Source organism: Phocoena phocoena, chromosome 7 (assembly GCF_963924675.1).
Source record: "Phocoena phocoena chromosome 7, mPhoPho1.1, whole genome shotgun sequence".
In the NCBI taxonomy this organism is placed as follows: domain Eukaryota; kingdom Metazoa; phylum Chordata; class Mammalia; order Artiodactyla; family Phocoenidae; genus Phocoena; species Phocoena phocoena.
The window spans coordinates 113,462,028-113,479,193 of record NC_089225.1 but is presented as its reverse complement, the minus strand read 5'-3'; the positions used below and the strand labels follow the sequence as shown (position 1 = coordinate 113,479,193).

General features: G+C 54.2%; 1 protein-coding gene across 1 annotated transcript in view; it reads left to right on the top strand.

Moving 5' to 3' along the window:
* HDAC4 (histone deacetylase 4) overlaps positions 1 to 17,166 on the top strand; it is a 159,050-nt gene that overhangs the window by 39,523 nt on the left and 102,361 nt on the right. The window contains exon 4 of the mRNA XM_065880195.1: positions 11,896 to 12,140. Within this exon, the coding sequence (XP_065736267.1) occupies positions 11,896 to 12,140 (245 nt within the window). The remainder of the gene's footprint in view (positions 1 to 11,895; positions 12,141 to 17,166) is intronic.

Below are 17,166 nucleotides of genomic sequence, written 5' to 3'. Positions count from 1 at the left end.
AGGAGAGGGAGAAGAGGCTGCGGTTGCTTCCCTTTGGGGTCCTCACAGTGTGACCCCTCGTTACCAAGGTTTCCAATCAGGCATCTTCACTGCTGGTGAAGGCCCAAAATGGAGTTTTCCAGTATCTCAGCACGTTCAGCCCTCTGTTTTTATCCTTTATGAATCTACAGTTGATTTTGCTAAAATTAACCTGATCATCACAAAGGGAAGTTCCTGTTCACGTGAGAAGGAGAATTTTCGTCCTTAGGTCGCTGGCCCCTGCTGCTGCCCCGTGCCTGCAAGCGAAGCGCGCTTCCCTCAGACGGTGACACTCCTGGATCCCGTCCTCGTGTTCTGGGGGCAGGGGGCAGAGTCTGCCTGGTGGGCCCTGTGGGCCCTGCGGCCTGGGAGGGCAAGGCTGTAGCGCTGGCTGATCCAACCTGACGCCGGGCCCGGGTCTCCTCCCCTCTTCTCTCCTCGCTCTGTGGGAGCTCCTGGAAGCTTCTGTAAGGCTGAGCGGCCCGAGGGCTGGACCCTCCAGGGCAGGGCTTGGTGCCCTGAGGACTGCAGAGTGGACAGTGCTGGTGGCGGAGGCCAGCGGGCTTGTTCTCTGGGGCCTCACGTCTGGGCTGCCGGGAGCCCGAGCCCGGGCGCCGTGGGCACGTGTCCTCACGCACGTCCGTGACCTCTGTCTTCAGTTGTCACTTGTGGGGATGCCGAGGGTGAGCTGGCGCCCTTGTGGGGGTCTCTCCCACATCCTGACCGCAAGGCTTCACCTTGGGTCTTCACTACCCTCAGTGAAAAGCACTTTCTGGGCCCACTTTTGGGGGAAAGGTGTTCAGGAGCCCGCCCGGGAGGCAGGATGGGCTCAGCTCCGCCCGCCTTGCCTGGACGCCCATCCCGCTGCGTCAGCCGCCCCGGGCTCTTCTCCCTGCGTTTGCGCGGCCCCTGCGACAGAGACCTCCAGGCTCGAGGCTGCATCCTGGCCCCATGAGGGACACTGGGCCACACGCATGGCCCCGGCCACGTGCCTGCTGGTCCCCCGGTAGGATTTGAACTCGCACCGGCCCCGCCCCCCTGCTGCGTGTGTGATCGTGTCCTCGCGCTCTGACCCACACTGGATGTTTGAGGGACCAAGTTTGTGTGCCGCGGGCCCCAGGAGCCGCTGACGCAGGGGGCCTGGACTGGATTTCTCTCACTAGCTTTACTTGGAAACACCTCCCTGGTGCCTGGAAGTGGAGGCCGCAGAGCTGGTTTCCACGAACAGTCCCACCTCCCGCTCTGCTACCCCCATGGTGGCTTGTGGTGTTCTCGCTGGTGTCTGCCGACACTCAGGGCAGCCCAGCGGGGACCTCCAGGGAGGATCGAAGTGGCTGTGGGAAAGACCCCCCTGGTGGAGGCACTGACTGGGAGGCCAGGCCTCAGGGTATTGACGGCCTTGGACTCTCTGCCAGGGAGAAGCACTTTGAAAACTTGTCGCTCGGGGGCGTGGTATGAGTGGGTGGTGGTGAAATCTGACTTAGGTGAAGAGACTGGTATGAAACATCGCCCTGGTGTTCGTGGTGGCTTTATCTTTTTAGCAGTGAAGAGAAGATTTCCGGGATTTTCGGTCTCTGCCTCTGCTCAGCAGGCCGCGTTGGGCTCGGCGGTGCTTTTCAGCCTGTTTCCTGGTGCCGGTTGGGTGGTGCAGACCCGGCCTGGCTGTGCCTTTGGGGCCATTGTCTCGGCCGTGAGAAGAAGCTCACAGAGCTGATTCTTGTGGCTGCCCCAGCCCCAGGAGCTCTTCAGAAAAAGTAGAGTTTTCTCCCGTGGACAGCACTGGACTGCAGGGTGCTAGAGTGAGCCGGCGATCGTGGGGGACACCCGGCCTGTGGTCAGGACGGAGTCCAAAGCCGGAGCCGTGGGCGTGGAGGCCAGGGGTCAGCAGGCCCGCCGGTGTGGGAGGCGGTCTCAGAGCTCCGGAGCGGTGGGGGCGGTTCTCGGGCCGCAGGGGGTCCTGATCGCCCGAGAGCTGCTGGAGCCCCCAGGGATGCCGTGCACTGTAGCTGAGCAGGGCCCGGGCCCTGTTGTTTCCAAGTCCCCAAGCTGCTTACGCCGCCCAGCCTGAGATGAGAACCACCACCCCAGGGTGACCTGCGGGCCCCCAGCTCTCCCTGCTCTGCATTGTGTCACTGTTGGGGTACCTGTGGTTAGCATCCATTTTGGAGTCTGCCGGTGACATTTGCTGTGTGGCCTCGAGCAAGTCACTTAGAGTCCCCGAACTTCAGTTTCGCCACCTGTCAAATGGGGATAACGCTGGTATCCATCCATATCCTACAGTGTGCCTGTTCACACATTAAGTGAGCCCAGGCCAGCAGCCCACAGGACTGTGATCCCGTCGTGATGTTTTTACTGACCTGGAGGAAGCGGGGGGAGGTGTGCCTGCCCCAGACATCCCCTCCTACCTCCAGCTTGGAGGACCCCGTGCCCTGCTCCGGTATATTTCTCCTTGCTTTTGAAGAGGGATCAACTCCCTTCTTGTCTGGAAGGCAGAAGCATGGGTAAGCCAGGGCCGCTCCCTTCTTGACGTCTAGATGTGTTCAAGGAAACCGCGTGCACAGAAAACACGGCTCAGAGGGTTTTTTGTTTTTGTTTTTGTTTTTTTTTGCGGTACGTGGGCCTCTCACTGCCGCGGCCTCTCCCGTCGCGGAGCACAGGCTCCGGACGCGCAGGCCCAGCGGCCATGGCCCACGGGCCCAGCCGCTCCGCCCGCACACAGGATCCTCCCGGACCGGGGCACGAACCCGCATCCCCGGCATCAGCAGGCGGACCCCCAACCACTGCGCCACCAGGGAAGCCCTCAGAGGGTTATGTTTAATAGATGTGTGTCACATCTCTCTCCCTGCCCCAGACCAGATTAAAACAACCTTCCTATATGTACACGTATAAATACTTCCATGTATTTATCCGTTTATTTCTTTCTTTACATTTTGATCTCAACTGAAAACAAAACAATGTAAAACGTAACAACCTGTTCTTGTACCATAATATTTTTTATCTTTATGTTTCAAGTATAATTTATATGATAGTGGGTTGTTCGCATAAGTTATCTCTTTGGCATTGCTTATGTACACCTAAAGGAGGCAAAAAGACATGAGATACATGCTTATCTGCGTAAGAAGCTGAAGTGGGGGTCACTTGTGTTTCTACATTCCCTGCAGAATACTTTTAAATGTTCACATTAAAAAGCACTTCTGTACCTCATTTCCCTTCACACACACACACAGTTAAATAGAATAATTGTAATTCAGTTAAGAGCACCTTTGGGGAATGATATTGCATATAAATCAGTATTTTGAATGGAACTTGATTGTGACTGTTCAGCCCTTTTGAATGATATTTTTAATAAATTATGCACCCAGAGTTCCGCGGTGAGATGACAGGTTGAACACGTGTATCTAATTTCACTCACTTCTGAAATTCACAAAAGTGCCAGTAAAGGTATACTCGTTATAAACCATGTCACCCCGAAGCCTAGATGATGGTCTCTACTGTTTCCCACTGAAGGGACCCAGCTATCCTTGGAGACACGCCTGTTTCCTTGTGGGGCCCAGGAAGTGCAGGGAGAGCCCAGGACACCTTGTCTCAACTGCAGAGAGAGCTGCTCCCGGGCGGCCTGTGGACTCACAGTGACACGGCAGCCTTAGGACAGGAGTACAGAGGCTTAGTTCACCGTGGTCCCGAGAACCAAAACCCTCCTCCCTGATCACACGTGCAACATGCTACAGGGCCAGCTTGTTCTTTTTAAAAATGGACAAATAAAGGAAGAGAATCAAGCGCTCGCCCTGCCTTTCTTCTAAAAACCCTTTGTGAGAATAACAAGATAGTTGACTTGGGACCCTTTCTCACTATAGAAGTAATGTAGCTAGCAAATCAAGAGGGGTGGATGGAGCTAGAAAAGCCCTGTTTACAACAGTGAAGACATCACAGGAGCCCGAGGGGCACAGGACCTCTCCAGGAAGGCGGCCCTGATAGCAACCAGAGCTGCATCCTCTGGGCCTTCAGACCCCCTTCCAGCTCCCAGGGAATCTACACCTCAGGCTGAGTCGGCACAGGACGGGTGACCAGTGTCTTCAGCCCATCAGCTGGAGGGTGCAGGGGTGAGGGAGAAGGTGGGGGACCTTTAGATTAAAAAGAATTCAAAGGGTATATCAGCCAATTGCAGTGAATGGACCTTAATTGGGTTTTGATTTGAATAAAGTTTCAAAAATGTGTATGAGACTCTCTAAAAAAATGGGAATACCTTCTGGCTATTTGATAATGTCATGGAGTTGTTAATTTGTTTTGGGTAGGTTGATGGTATTCGACTGTGTTTTTTTGTTTGTTTGTTTTGTTTTGTTTTGTTTTTTGCGGTGCGGTCCTCTCACTGTTGTGGCCTCTCCCGTTGCGGAGCACAGGCTCCGGACGCGCAGGCTCAGCGGCCATGGCTCACGGGCTTAGCCGTTCTGCAGCATGTGGGATCTTCCCAGACCGGGGCACGAACCCGTGTCCCCTGCATCGGCAGGCAGACTCTCAACCACTGCGCCACCAGGGAAGCCCTCGACTGTGTTTTTTAAGAGTTCATTTAGAGATACCGAAGGCCTTATGGATAACATGCTGGGCTGGCTGGTATAGGCTTCCGGATGATCTAGAAGGAAGTGCCGCCGGCGGGTGTGAGAAGAAGAGGTTGGCCATGAGGTGGCAGGTGGCTGATGGATCCTTGGGAGTTGATTATACTGTTCTCTCTGCCTTTGTGTGTTTTTGAAATTTTTCCCTAAAACATAAAAATATACATTCCAGAGAGATGTCATCAGCTCACAAAGTTGGGGGAACAGAAAAGGAAACATCACCAACAGTCCGAAAGTTGGAAAGTAGAGCCATAAGTCTTAACCGATTTGGCAGTTTGGGCAGAAAAAGCCAGATTCCGGGCCTCCTGTCAGTGCAACCAAGAGCCCCGGGGGATAGATGCCACAGCATCCTCGAAGAGCAGCCGCATGTCCTGCGCCCTCTGGGACAGGAGCAAAAGGGGGCTGGGCCAGGTGGAATGCAGGCTGGCAGAGAAGCAGGTGCCCCGCTGTGCTGGGCGCCTGAGCCTCGAACCAGGGTGCCTGGTGCGTCCTGAGTAAGGCCAGCTCCCCACACCGTCCAGCGAAGCTCAGCGTTGAGAACCCCTCTCTGCCCCCAGCTTCCAGCTAGGGTTCATGCCTCCACTCGTACTCAGGGACACATCTGCAGAAAATATGCAAAACTCTGTGAAAAGCTTACAGTATACGTTTAAAGAAATCTCGAATAAAGTTGAGCACTGGACACAGAAAAGGAAAATAGGAGAGAGTGAAAGAGAAAATCAGAGCATTGTTCCGGGAGATTTACCACCCAAGAAGTTTCGGAAGGGGAAAACAGAAACAAGGAGGTGAACAAAACATCCATAACATCTTACGGAAAAACCTAGACAAACTTTTTGCCCAACCCAGTAACTCAAGGAAATTCCCCGCGACTGGAGAAACTGAGCAGGCCAGCTGCGTGCCCCCCCACGGTGGAGGAGGGAAGAGCCTCAGCAGGCCACCTGCTTCTCCAATCTCAGAACACTGAGGACAGGGAGATGGGCTTCTGAACATCCAGAAGAAAGGGCAAGCACAAAGGGTCCAGAGCCAGAGCCGCTCCGTGCTTTTCTAATGACAGTGTGGAGAGCAAGGCCGTGGATTGCTGCCTTCACCGCCCCGGAGAAGGTGACTTCCAGGCTGCAATTCTGTACACAGCCCAGGTACTGATGACGTTGACAGGGAAGTAAGTGCTTCTTCAGACGTGAAACCTCACGTGCCTCATTTTTCAAGACCCTCTTGGAGCCTGAGTTCCTGTAGAAAAAGAATGAACCGAGAAAGAAGAATGAAGAGTGGGGTAAAGGGATCAGGTGATCGACGCTGGGACAGAGACCAGTGGGATGGGTGAGGGGGCCGGCCTCAGAGGGCGACTCTGCAGGAGATTCTGGGCCGCCCGGCTGGACCAGAGCTCAGCAGACGCCGGGGCAGGTGTGGGAAGGGGGGCTGACCTGTGAGGACCTGCCTGCCCTCCGGCCTTACTTACCAGGCGAGGCAGGTCTCTCTGTGGGGCCTCCTGCGAGGAGGACAGCCTGGGCGGAGCAGCGGCAGGACACAGGGCAGTGCTGGCCCGCAGACAGCCCCACCGGGTGCTGCACTGGGGGTGGCCCTTGGTGTCCCGGGGGTCACTCTTGACCTCTCCCGGACAGAGCTCTTTTTTGTCACCTGTCCTAGAAGCTGAAGGCAGCCTGAACTGCGACTCTGTCTTTTCCTGGGAACCTTTGTCACCTCCCATCCCACTGCTCCTGTACTCGCCGCGGTCACGTGGAGGACACATGTTTAGGGATACATCTGTAGATGTTATAACCAGAAAGAAAAGCGGGGATGCAGAACAAAGTCAGAATGTTGCTGGGGGCAAAGGCATGTGATGTGTGGGGCACGGAGGGCGATGCTCTGGTTCTGGTTGAGGTGGAGGGGTGACTGTGTCACCCTTAACCCTTCTGTTCTCCAGGGTGTGTGACACATTTCACCATAAAAGATGAAAATATTTTGAACTCAGTTCTACGTTTCCTATATACCCATCCCTTTCTTTCTCTTCCTCCGCCGCCCCCTGCAGTCTTTCCTCTCCCTAACCCTCACACACGCAGACAAACGTCATGGTAAGGGGAAACCGTGGCTCCGTGGATGAAATATCTTTTATTGTCCCCTAGATTTGAATGAGTCGTTCTTTACTTGAACAGACCCTAAACGTCAGCCCTGTTTTCTAAAGAACAGTCCTTCTCTTTCTTTCCTATCTATATGATGACATGAAATGGTGTTATGAAAAGAGGACCCAACCCATGTAATGGAAAATTACAGTGTCCTTCTTTTTTTCTGATCATTTATTTAAAAAAAATAGAGACTAGCAGATTTTTTCTATTTCTGATTGAGAACTTATAATTCACAGCCCAGGCGTAGCCATTTCTTATTGAAACTCTGAATATAGCCTTTGTGCTTTTACTAACGTCATGAGTCTGACTGTATTAATATGTTTCTCAAGGCGCAACCTATAAAAGCAATTTTCTACTGTGCCATAAAATATTCATGAGAATACAGGCTTTTTTGTCTTGATGCTGCATTCTTTAAGTAGAGAAGCTTTCATTGTTTCTTCAGGGCTCTTTGGGTCAAAAGCACCAGCAGCTTCTGTTGGGAACTCATGGCATTTCAGAGAGTTTTTGATACAGAAATAGTCCGAGTCATTTTTGACGCACCCGCCAGCGATGGGAATGAATGGGGACTGTGGGTCTGATGCCGCAGCTGGCGCTCAGGCCAGGCCTGGGGACCGCGCGGCCACTTCCCCACCCGCCTGGCTTCCCGAGGCTGGGCTCGCGAAGCGGGAGGAGGACCTTGCCTGGGTCCCCCGGCCTCGTGTAAGTTGCAGTGTTGGTCTGCGTGTCTGTAAACGCAGTGTGAAGAAATGGCAGGAGCTGGTCGCGGTGCGTCTGACGGAGGGGATGTCTAGCTTTGCGTTCTCTTTGCTCTGCTTTGACTTTCTCTAGCGGAAGAATGAAGTTTCATGTGGAACCTCAAAAGGGTCAACCCAGGCAGGACCTGCATCCCTTTCTCACAGTAAATGTGGAGGGAACGTGGTGAGAACAGGGATGCCTTGGGCCGAGGACAGCACGTGCCCCCCGCCCCCCGTGCCCCCCTGTTCCCTTCTGTCTGTTCACTGCGGGCAGAAGGGGCTTGCCGGGGTGGGGGGGTCTCCTCGCCACCCTGCGTGCCCACCCCCAGGGTGCATCCGCTCCGGTGTCTGTGGCATGACCAGGGGGTGTTTCCTTCTAAGGTTCCCTACGTCTCCAGACACAGAGGAGGCTGAGAAAAGGCGCAGTAAACAAAGCGAGGCTCAGCTGGCGGGTGGTGGGTGTGACTCCCCTCCCCGCCCTGCCGCCCCATCCACAGGGCCTGGTCCTGCCCAGCCATCCGCGGGTCCTCCCGCACTGCCCCTGTGGCCACCGCCCCACCTCTTTCACCCCCAGCGCCCCTCCCGCCTCAGAGATGCAGCCCCGTCCTCACACCTGGGGAAGGTGTGAACCCTTCCCCAGGCCTTCCATCGGCCCCACTGCCCCCTCCTGCCTGTCTTCACATCAGACCTGCCACGGGCCAGTGCCCAGCACAGAGCAGGAGTGTTTCCGCAGTACGTGAACACATACTTAGAAACGTTTGGCCCATCTTATTTTTGGAGTCAATAAAAAGGATCCCTTAAAGTTGTTTTATGTTCAGTGTTTTTTTTTTTTTGCGGTACGCGGGCCTCTCACTGCTGTGGCCTCTCCCGTTGCAGAGCCCAGGCTCCGGACGTGCAGGCTCAGTGGCCATGGCTCACGGGCCCAGCCGCTCCGCGGCATGTGGAATCTTCCCGGATCGGGGCACGAACCCGCGTCCCCTGCATCGGCAGGCGGACTCAACCACTGTGCCACCAGGGAAGCCCTGTGTTCAGTTTCTGAAGACGTTATAACTACTAGACATTTCTGATGGTCCTCCTGACCCCGCCTAGGAAGAATCAGAAGTAGGGAGGGGGTGCGACAGTGAGCGGTGGATGGGTCGTCTCCTGCCCAGCATCGTGGGGATGGCCTTGTTCCTACATAGTGTCTTAGGTCACCATGGCACGTCACATGAGCGGGGACCACGTCTGACCACCCCTGCTGTCAGGGCAAGTGAGATGATACTGCTACAAAATGCAGGCAATATGGTTATTTCACAGATTCTCTGTGGTTATTTTCTTAAGCTAAAATTCCGCTCCCTGACTAGACAAGCAGAGTGTAAGAGACACCGCAGGCCAGTCTCACCTAGGACTATGGATTCAAATGTGCGTAATGAAACGGTCACAGGCTGAAGGCATCGGCGTCTTTGTGTGTGTGTGTGTGTGTGTGTGTGTGTCTGTCTGTCTGTGTGTAACCCAGGAAGACCAAGAGTCGGGTTTATCCTTAGAAAGCAAAGGCCAACTGGGACTTCCCTGGTGGCGCAGTGGTTAAGAATCCACCTGCCAGTGCAGGGGACACGGGTTCGAGCCCTGGTCCGGGAAGATCCCACATGCCGCGGAGCAACTAAGCCCATGTGCCACAACTACTGAACCTGTGCTCTAGAGCCTGCGAGCCACAGCTACTGAGCCAGCACGCCACAACTACTGAAGCCCGCACGCCGCAACTACTGAGCTCATGCACCCCAACTACTGAAGCCCGCGTGCTCTGGGGCCCGTGTGCCGCAACTACTGAGCCCGCGGGTCTTGAGCCCGTGGTCCGCAACAAGAGAAGCCACCACAGTGAGAAGCTTGCGCACGGCAACAAAGAGTAGCCCCCGGTCGCCACAACTAGAGAGAAAAGCCCACACGTAGCAATAAAGACCCTACGCAGACCAAAAAGAAAGCAAAGGCCAACTAACCTGAGGAGGTCTGCTAAGTAACTCACCTGTAATCCATGAAGGAACTAGGTGGGTTAACCGGTTAGTAGAAAAACTTTTTGAGCCCATCTGTGGATGCAGAAAGGGAACTGGAAAAATCTGCCATCATTCACAGTTACAATGTTTTTCAGGAAGCATTCAGTACTTTCATCAGTGAAAGCAGGGTAATACATACCACCTCTCCCCACCGGAGAAAGAAAAACATGAACTGAATTTCCTTTAAGACGTCAGGTCACTTTCTCTTTTCTCTAAGTCTCTTTCCTGAGCCCTCCTCCTTGCCCTCCATAGTATTGTGTTCCTTAAAAGAACGTCTGAAGCAGATGGGGGAAAATATTGATTGAGGTTTTATAAAACTGGTGTTGTTTGCACTCTTTTTCCATTTTCTTATATTACATGATAAAAATGATCAAAAAAGAAGAAAAAGGAAATGAATAAAAGCCAGTCTTTACCAGCTGGTAAAGGAGGTTGGTGGGATCCACCGGTCCCCAGGCCTGTTCACCAAAAGTTCATTTGTGCAGATTTTTCTCACGTAAATATCAAATAAAGACCTCGCCACACATCAAGCCTCATACCCCACTAGAAAAACAGAAATACATACATTTTAAAAGTTTGGGGAAGAAACCGAAGAAAAACAGTCAGCTGGTATTTATCCCAGGCTTGTTAGGGCTTCAAAGAGGAGAATTAAATATTTTCTGAAACTGCTTGAATATTGAGGATTTTTCTCCATTCCCTGTGGCCAGGTCCCAGGCATTCCTTGCATGGAAGCTGCTCCAGGCTCTGGGGGCCTGGGGTGGAGGCCAGGGCTTGGTCCCGGGGGTGGGAGAGACAGTGACTTCAGCCCCAGAGCCAGGGCCCCGCTCTGTCCCAAGCAGCGTCCTGCACTCTTCCAAGGTGAGCGGCCCTGCAGGTGTGAGGCCACGTTCCAGTCCAGGACTCCAGGGCTCAGGGAGTCAGCTCGGGGGTTAGAACCCAGGGCTTCGCCTGGGCCTCGCCCCACCTCGCCTCGCTCATCAGAAGGATGGTCGGCATGGGACCTGCCGCCTGGCAGTGACCACAGAAATTCCCTCTCCTGAGGGGTTGTTCCACTTATGGGCTGTTTTTCCAGAATCTATGGACTGTGGGGCACAGACTTCCTGAGGGACTGGGTTATGTCCGGCCTGTGAGTGGCCCACGCTCACTTAGGGAGCCCCCAGGACGAGGCCAGGTGTGTCTGTCGCAAGGCCTGACCCGCAGAGGGTCTAGGCAGAGGTGCTAGGATGAGGCCCCGTGCCAGGTGGTGAGGGGCTGGCATTGGCGGGGCCCGTGAGTGTTGAGTCTGGGCTCCCACTGGAGCCCTGAGCCCCCCAGAGGGCGAGGCCCCAGCCTCCGGTCCCCGGGTCTGGTCTGTGCCGTTGCGTGAGCCCAGAGCAGGTTGTGAGGGGGACTTTTTGGAAGGGACAGGGACCATGGGCCTCGGTGCTGGGCTGTCTTCCCTCCTCTCTGTACGAGGAGCGCCCGGGGCGCTCATCTGCGAGGAGGGGAAGCAGCACAGGAGCCTCGCAGGAAGTAAGGGGCTCCCCGCCGGCGCCCCTCGGCTTTTCACATGCTGTCCTGTCACGGTAGGAGCACCCACGTCGGGTTATTTTGTGAGGTCCGTAATTTAAGGCTCGCTTTCCGCATTCTTTTTCTCACTTTAATTTGGTATTGATTTGTAAGCCTTAAGATCGATTCAGCTTCTGTTTCTAATCAGAGTCACTTGTGGCTCTTTCTCGGCCATACATCAGTGCAGTGAAGACAGTCCGTTTCCTGGCAAAGCGCAGAAGCACGTAACCCTGATGCGCAAGCTGTGCGGGCGAGCCGGGGGAGCGTCTTATTGGCTGCAGCCGGTAAACCTGTTTTCCAGAGGGCGCTCGCTTCACCATGGAAACGCTCTCCCCGTCCGGAGCGTCCGTCTGGACCACTTAAGTGGCACACACTGTCCTGTGGTTCCTGCATACAACTCTTCTGTGTCTTTGTGAAAAGGAGAAGAAAAGCATGGGCAATTTGCCTCTCTACTTATGGGTGTTCAGTGCTCTTTAGAGCCTTTTTCTTGCTTTTTCTCTTCGTCGACTTTCAAAAAGGATGTCAGAAAAGGCTGCTGGGGCTGCAGCAAGGTCCTTTGAGAGAGCAGGGGCCCCTTCGTGGAGGGTCGGGTGGAGGGAAGAGAGTTTGCAGGAGTGTGTGTCCTGGTCCAAACGTCCACTGATTTTGGCCCGAGGGATAGAAACCTCAAAAGGCCTCCGGGTCGTGCCTTTTGAGCCTGTTGAGGGAGGGGGTGCAGAGGCGTCCAAAGCGTACAGTGGCCCTCCGCGTGTGGGCACCCCGACTGTTGGCGGCAGCTCTCTGCGAGGGTGGGTGGGGCTGGGGGCTCCAAGGTGACCAGCGCTCTGTGCTGTGCTCTGTCCCGCAGTGGATGTGGCCTCGGCGCTGCCTTTGCCGGTGGCCCCCCCGGCGGTGCCCATGGACCTGCGCCTGGACCACCAGTTTCCGCTGCCCGCGACGGAGCCCGGCATCCGGGAGCAGCAGCTGCAGCAGGAGCTCCTGGCCCTCAAGCAGAAGCAGCAGCTCCAGAGGCAGATCCTCATCGCTGAGTTCCAGAGGCAGCACGAGCAGCTGTCCCGGCAGCACGAAGCCCAGCTCCACGAGCACATCAAAGTAAGTCGCCTGCCGTCCGCCCCCGGGATCCCTCAGAGTCTGCGCGCTCTTTGTGGCCCCGGGGTTCCCGAGCGAGTAAGGACCGTCCCTGATAACCAGCCGTAGCGCTGAGATTGACACCCAGCCCTATTCCTCGCTGTGCAGTTAATACCTGCGTGTCCAGCACTTGGGCACTGGTTGAGTAAACTGGGGCAGATGTGGCCAATGGTGGGAACAGCATTTAAAGTCAGGCTGTAGAAGCGTGCTTAAATTAGGGGAAATGCTTATCATCGGACTTCATCTACAAAGATAAGGTATGTCCATTAATAGCAACATTACTGGCAAGGAGAAACACCCGTGTTTGCAAATCATCTTTATTTTCTTCTTGGGACTTGTCTGTCCACTCTTCATTTTTCCCACTGACTCTTTATGATTTGAAAAAGATATTAATATTTACTTTTCATTTAAATGGAATAAGAAAAACACTAACATAGGTTGTTTTTTGGTACACACTCTCTGCATTTACTTAATCTGATCTCAGACTTCAAAAGTCAACCTATTAGAAAGAAACATGCATTAGTGATGCATAGAGAAGTCACGTCATGTGGTTGAGGGACCAGTTATGACATCTGTGACCATAAGGTGTGCTCACTGTACTTGGGAACGTGGAGAGCAGTGCTGTCCAATAGAGATGTATATATATTAAAATTATATAGGTAATTTTACATTTTCTGTAGCCACCTTAAAACAGCAAAAGAAACCAGCTGTGTAAGTTACTTATTGCTATGTAACCAATTACCCAGAAGCTTTTGAGCTGGGTAAAATAACAAACGTGAACTATCTGATGGCTTCCGGGGGTCAGGAATCCAGGAGCAGCCTCACTGCTGGCTGTGCCTCAGGGTCTCTCGCGAGGTGCTGCTGAGCTGCCAGTCAGGGCTGAGGGCTGGGTGGGGCCGCAGGACCCACTTCCCAGCGGACTCCTGCGGTGGTGGGCCGGAGGCCTCAGGTCCTCCTCACGTGGGCCTCTAACAGCAGCTTCCCCAAAGTGGACACCCAAGATCCAGGTGTCCAAGAAGGCGGCCTCGGTGTCTTCCGGTCAAATCTTGGAAGTGACAGCCCCCAACCCTCTGCTACCTTATTCTACTGTCATACGACCAGCCCTCCCAGGAGGGGCCCAGACAAGGGGTGAGTACCAGGAGGCAGGGACCTCTGGGGTCACCGGGAACCTGGCTGCACAGGCGAAGCTAACTTTAACGTATTCTATTTAACCTCATATTTCTAAAATATTATTTCAACCTGTGATCCATATAAGTAGTTTTGTTCACGCTAAGTCTTAGTGGACCATCGCAGACGAGACACGTGGAGCACATCTCCGTCTGGACCAGCTGCACTGCAGCCACATGTGGTTAGTGGCTACTGGATTGGACAGCAGGGATCTGGAGAATTAAAAGCCCACATGCTTCTGAGATGCCCTTTCCATAGAGACCAACACCACCTACGGCTGGACGTCGCCGAGGCCGGCCTTGGCTTCCTCGTCAGCCTGCACCTGGCGCCATGCAGAGTAACCGCGCACTGTCTCTTTCTGCCTCTGGCCAGCTGAGAGCTGCACCCGAGGCCGTGGGTCTTGGCAGTTTTGTTGCTGCCACTGCTGCCTTTTGCCCTGACCCCGTGGGCCTTCTGAGGTTGGCAGTGGACAAACCAAGGAGAGAACACTGTCCAGAGCTGCTGGAAGTCCAGGCCTCATGGCTTTGCTTGTAGCGTTCTGAGCCAGCGAGTCCTCCTGCCTGAGAGGTCACCTGTCTCCGTGGAGACGCCCCCGCGGCCATCGTGGTCCTCTGCTGTTCAATAAGCGCTCTTGAGTTTGGGGTGGAGTGGTCGAGGGTCCGTGAGAGCGAGCGCGATGCGCTTTGCTCCCCTGATGCGAAGCGCCCGCTCCCCCTGGCTGTTGGGAGGAGAGGGAAGCCCCGTGGGATGCGTTGTGGGATGCAGCCTGGACCTGCCCTGCCGGTGGGGAAGCCAGCGCCTTGCTCACTGCTGCTGCTCTGGGCGGTGCAGGGGAAACGGGGATGCGGCGGGGGTGGGGATGGGGGGGCCGGGACGGGGGTGGGGCTTCCCGCTGAGGCCCCGCCCCGAGGGGTCTGGCTCTGAGCAGCGCCAGACAAGGTGCCTGCCTTTCAGTACTGACAGAAGCCCCCCCCACAGGCCGCCCCTTTCCTTTTGTCTTTGAAGCTGCAGCCTCACATTTCTGTGACCCCTAAAAGCAATTTAGAAGCTCATCCTTGGCTCTCTCCCGACCAGTAGCGCTGCTCGCCCACGCGGAGCGGACTTCCTCGCCAGCCGGCGTTTTGGACTTTGGCCCTCACTGCCCCGTATCTTTTTTTTTTTTTTTTTTTTTTTTTTTTGCGGTACGCGGGCCTCTCACTCTTGTGGCCTCTCCCGTAGCGGAGCACAGGCTCCGGACGCGCAGGCTCAGCGGCCGTGGCTCACGGGCCCAGCCGCTCCGCAGCATGTGGGATCCTCCCGGACCGGGTCACGAACCCGTGTCCCCTGCATCGGCAGGCGGACTCTCAACCACTGCGCCACCAGGGAAGCGCAACTGCCCCGTATCTTGATCTCATCTCAGAAGCCTGAAGGATCACTGCAGTCTTGTGTCTTTCCGGTCCTCTCAGATACGCCCCCCTTTAACTGGGCTCCTGGTGACCAGGGGGCCCACACTGCCCTTCATCTTGGGAGGTGGAGCCCTGTGTGTGCCCCTCCCCCCCGTAGGTCACCCATCCACGTGCCTACCTGGTAGCGGGCAGCCACCCACCTCTGGCATCTGCGGGCCCGGCACGGCGCCTGGCTAAAGAAGGAACTCGGGATTCGCACTTCTCTCTCTGTTTTCACTCCCCCTCGCACCCTCGTCCTCACTCAAACAGCCCCTGATTGAGAGACTGTACCGGAAACTGGCGATGGTGGGTTTTGTGCTGACCAGGGTTAAGGAAGACGCTAGTTGCTTATGTTCTCGTGTCTGTGTTGGTTGAGTCTGTAGCTTCTACAAGAAAAAAATGAGAAATTGCGATATCAGCGACCTCTCGTATGTGAGGGGTTGCACAAATCAGCAAGAAACATTAGGATCACTGCTTGAGCCCGGTTGGTGCTTCCCCCTCAGGGCGAGACCGGGCTTCCCGCTGTCCTGGGGCCTCGGCCTGGGGGGGGCTTTTTCTCCCTGACCCCCAGTTTCTCTCCTCATCTGGTGTTCCAGGAGTTTGTGTCACCTCTTTGAGATGGAACAGAGTCTCCCTCCTGGGTCCACCTGCAGACTGCGCAGAGAGGGCTCGAAAGTCAGGGGTACCCCGAGCTCCCCCTGACCCACAGGCTGGGTGCTCCCAGAGATGGTGGGAGCCCCAGAAACGCAGCTCAGGAAGCATCTCAAGGTTACATGCTCTCTGCATTTTAATCGTTTGTTGTTTCTCCACTTAAAATGGAGCTCATTCGTCTGAAGCCATTTGAACTATGGTAACTGTATCATCCCGTCAGTCGGCTTCTGCTTTGATGATTTACGCTCTTCACAAGGGATCATATTGTCAGTGACGTTTGGCACTGGTGTTTGTCAGACGGATTTCTGGAGCACACAGTCCAATTAGTGTCATTAAATCATCAGTGAATTTGAGTAGGATTTTATAGTTTAAAAGGGAATAATTTTTAAAATGTAACTCAAATTGTTAACCCTGGGTAAAGAAGATCTTTCCTAGGGTTTCGACACTCAGTGTTGCACTTGTACTAGATGCAGTCTTTGTTGGTCATGGCTGATTCAGGAGCCCCGTTCCCCTTTCTGTCCTGCACAGTTAGTTTTCTTCTCCCCAGAATGGGGTCCTGGCAGCATGATCACTGAGGCCCAGGGCTGTGAGAGTAGTGAGTGTGGTGTCCGTGGGTGTTTATGTCAGCTGGGATTGCCTAGGTGATCACCTGGCAAATGTAGCATTACCTAGATTTGCTGCTTTGGGGGTTTGTTGTGTGTCATTTTGAATTGTTTTAAAATGTTATCAAGGGAATCCCTATTTCCAGTGTTTCTAATGGAAATGTAGTACAGTGTAAACAAGCAGAAGCTGTCCCTCCCTGCTCTCCCATCTGACTCCCCAGCCCCAGGTCTCTGCCGGCTTCTGCCAGTAGAAGTTTGTAGATGGTCTGCTTCGTCCTTGCATTAAAGATCCCATGGGGTGATTATTTCCCACTTGCTGGAGAGACTAGGCTTTCGCCCACCATCCCCGCCCCCCCCCCCCACACACACACATACACTGCCGCTTTTCGGGTGCTTCATATACTGAGACCATCCTTCTGATTAAAGAACCAGCAGGGGCTCCATTCTTGTGTCTGTGTGGGTGCCTGTTGCCGACACACACCATGCAATGGCTTCATGACCTCTCTGATACAGCTCTTAGCTTTCCCTGGAGTTAGCGATTTCCTCCCTTCCTATTGGCTGAGCTCCCTATGTTCCAGTGCAAATCCAGTCCCACAGTTTGAGAAACCTGTAAGCTCTTCTCACTGTGGGCAAACGCTGGTGATCATGGCTACAGTTTCAGTCTCGTACTGCAGACTATCTTTAAGTATAATGATGTAGTAACATGATTTTTGCATTTCAAAGTATCTGAAATATGAATCTGTTATACCTCTAGATCAGGATCAATGGTTTAAATATTTGCTTTTTGCAAAAAGGAAAACAATTACAGCATATAAGCCAGCACAAAGTCCTTCCTGCTTGAGTGGTGATGGCCACTATTTTATAAGACCACAAAGAATCTGTTACGTGAGTGTCTCAGTCAGCTTTGGCTGCATAACAAACTACCCCAAATATAGTGCTTCCTACAGTAGCCTCACTTCCAGTCTGGTGCTTGGCAGCTGGATTATGTGCTGCTTTCTGAGTTCCAAGCTCAGCAAGAGGGCAAGAGTGGTTTAAGCCTCCATGTAAGTCATGGATGCTCTTACCTCGCTGGCCAAGGCAAGTCTGAAGGTCAGGGTGAGAGCTCGTATGGGAATGCACCCAGAGGAATGGCTACTGCAGGGCTGT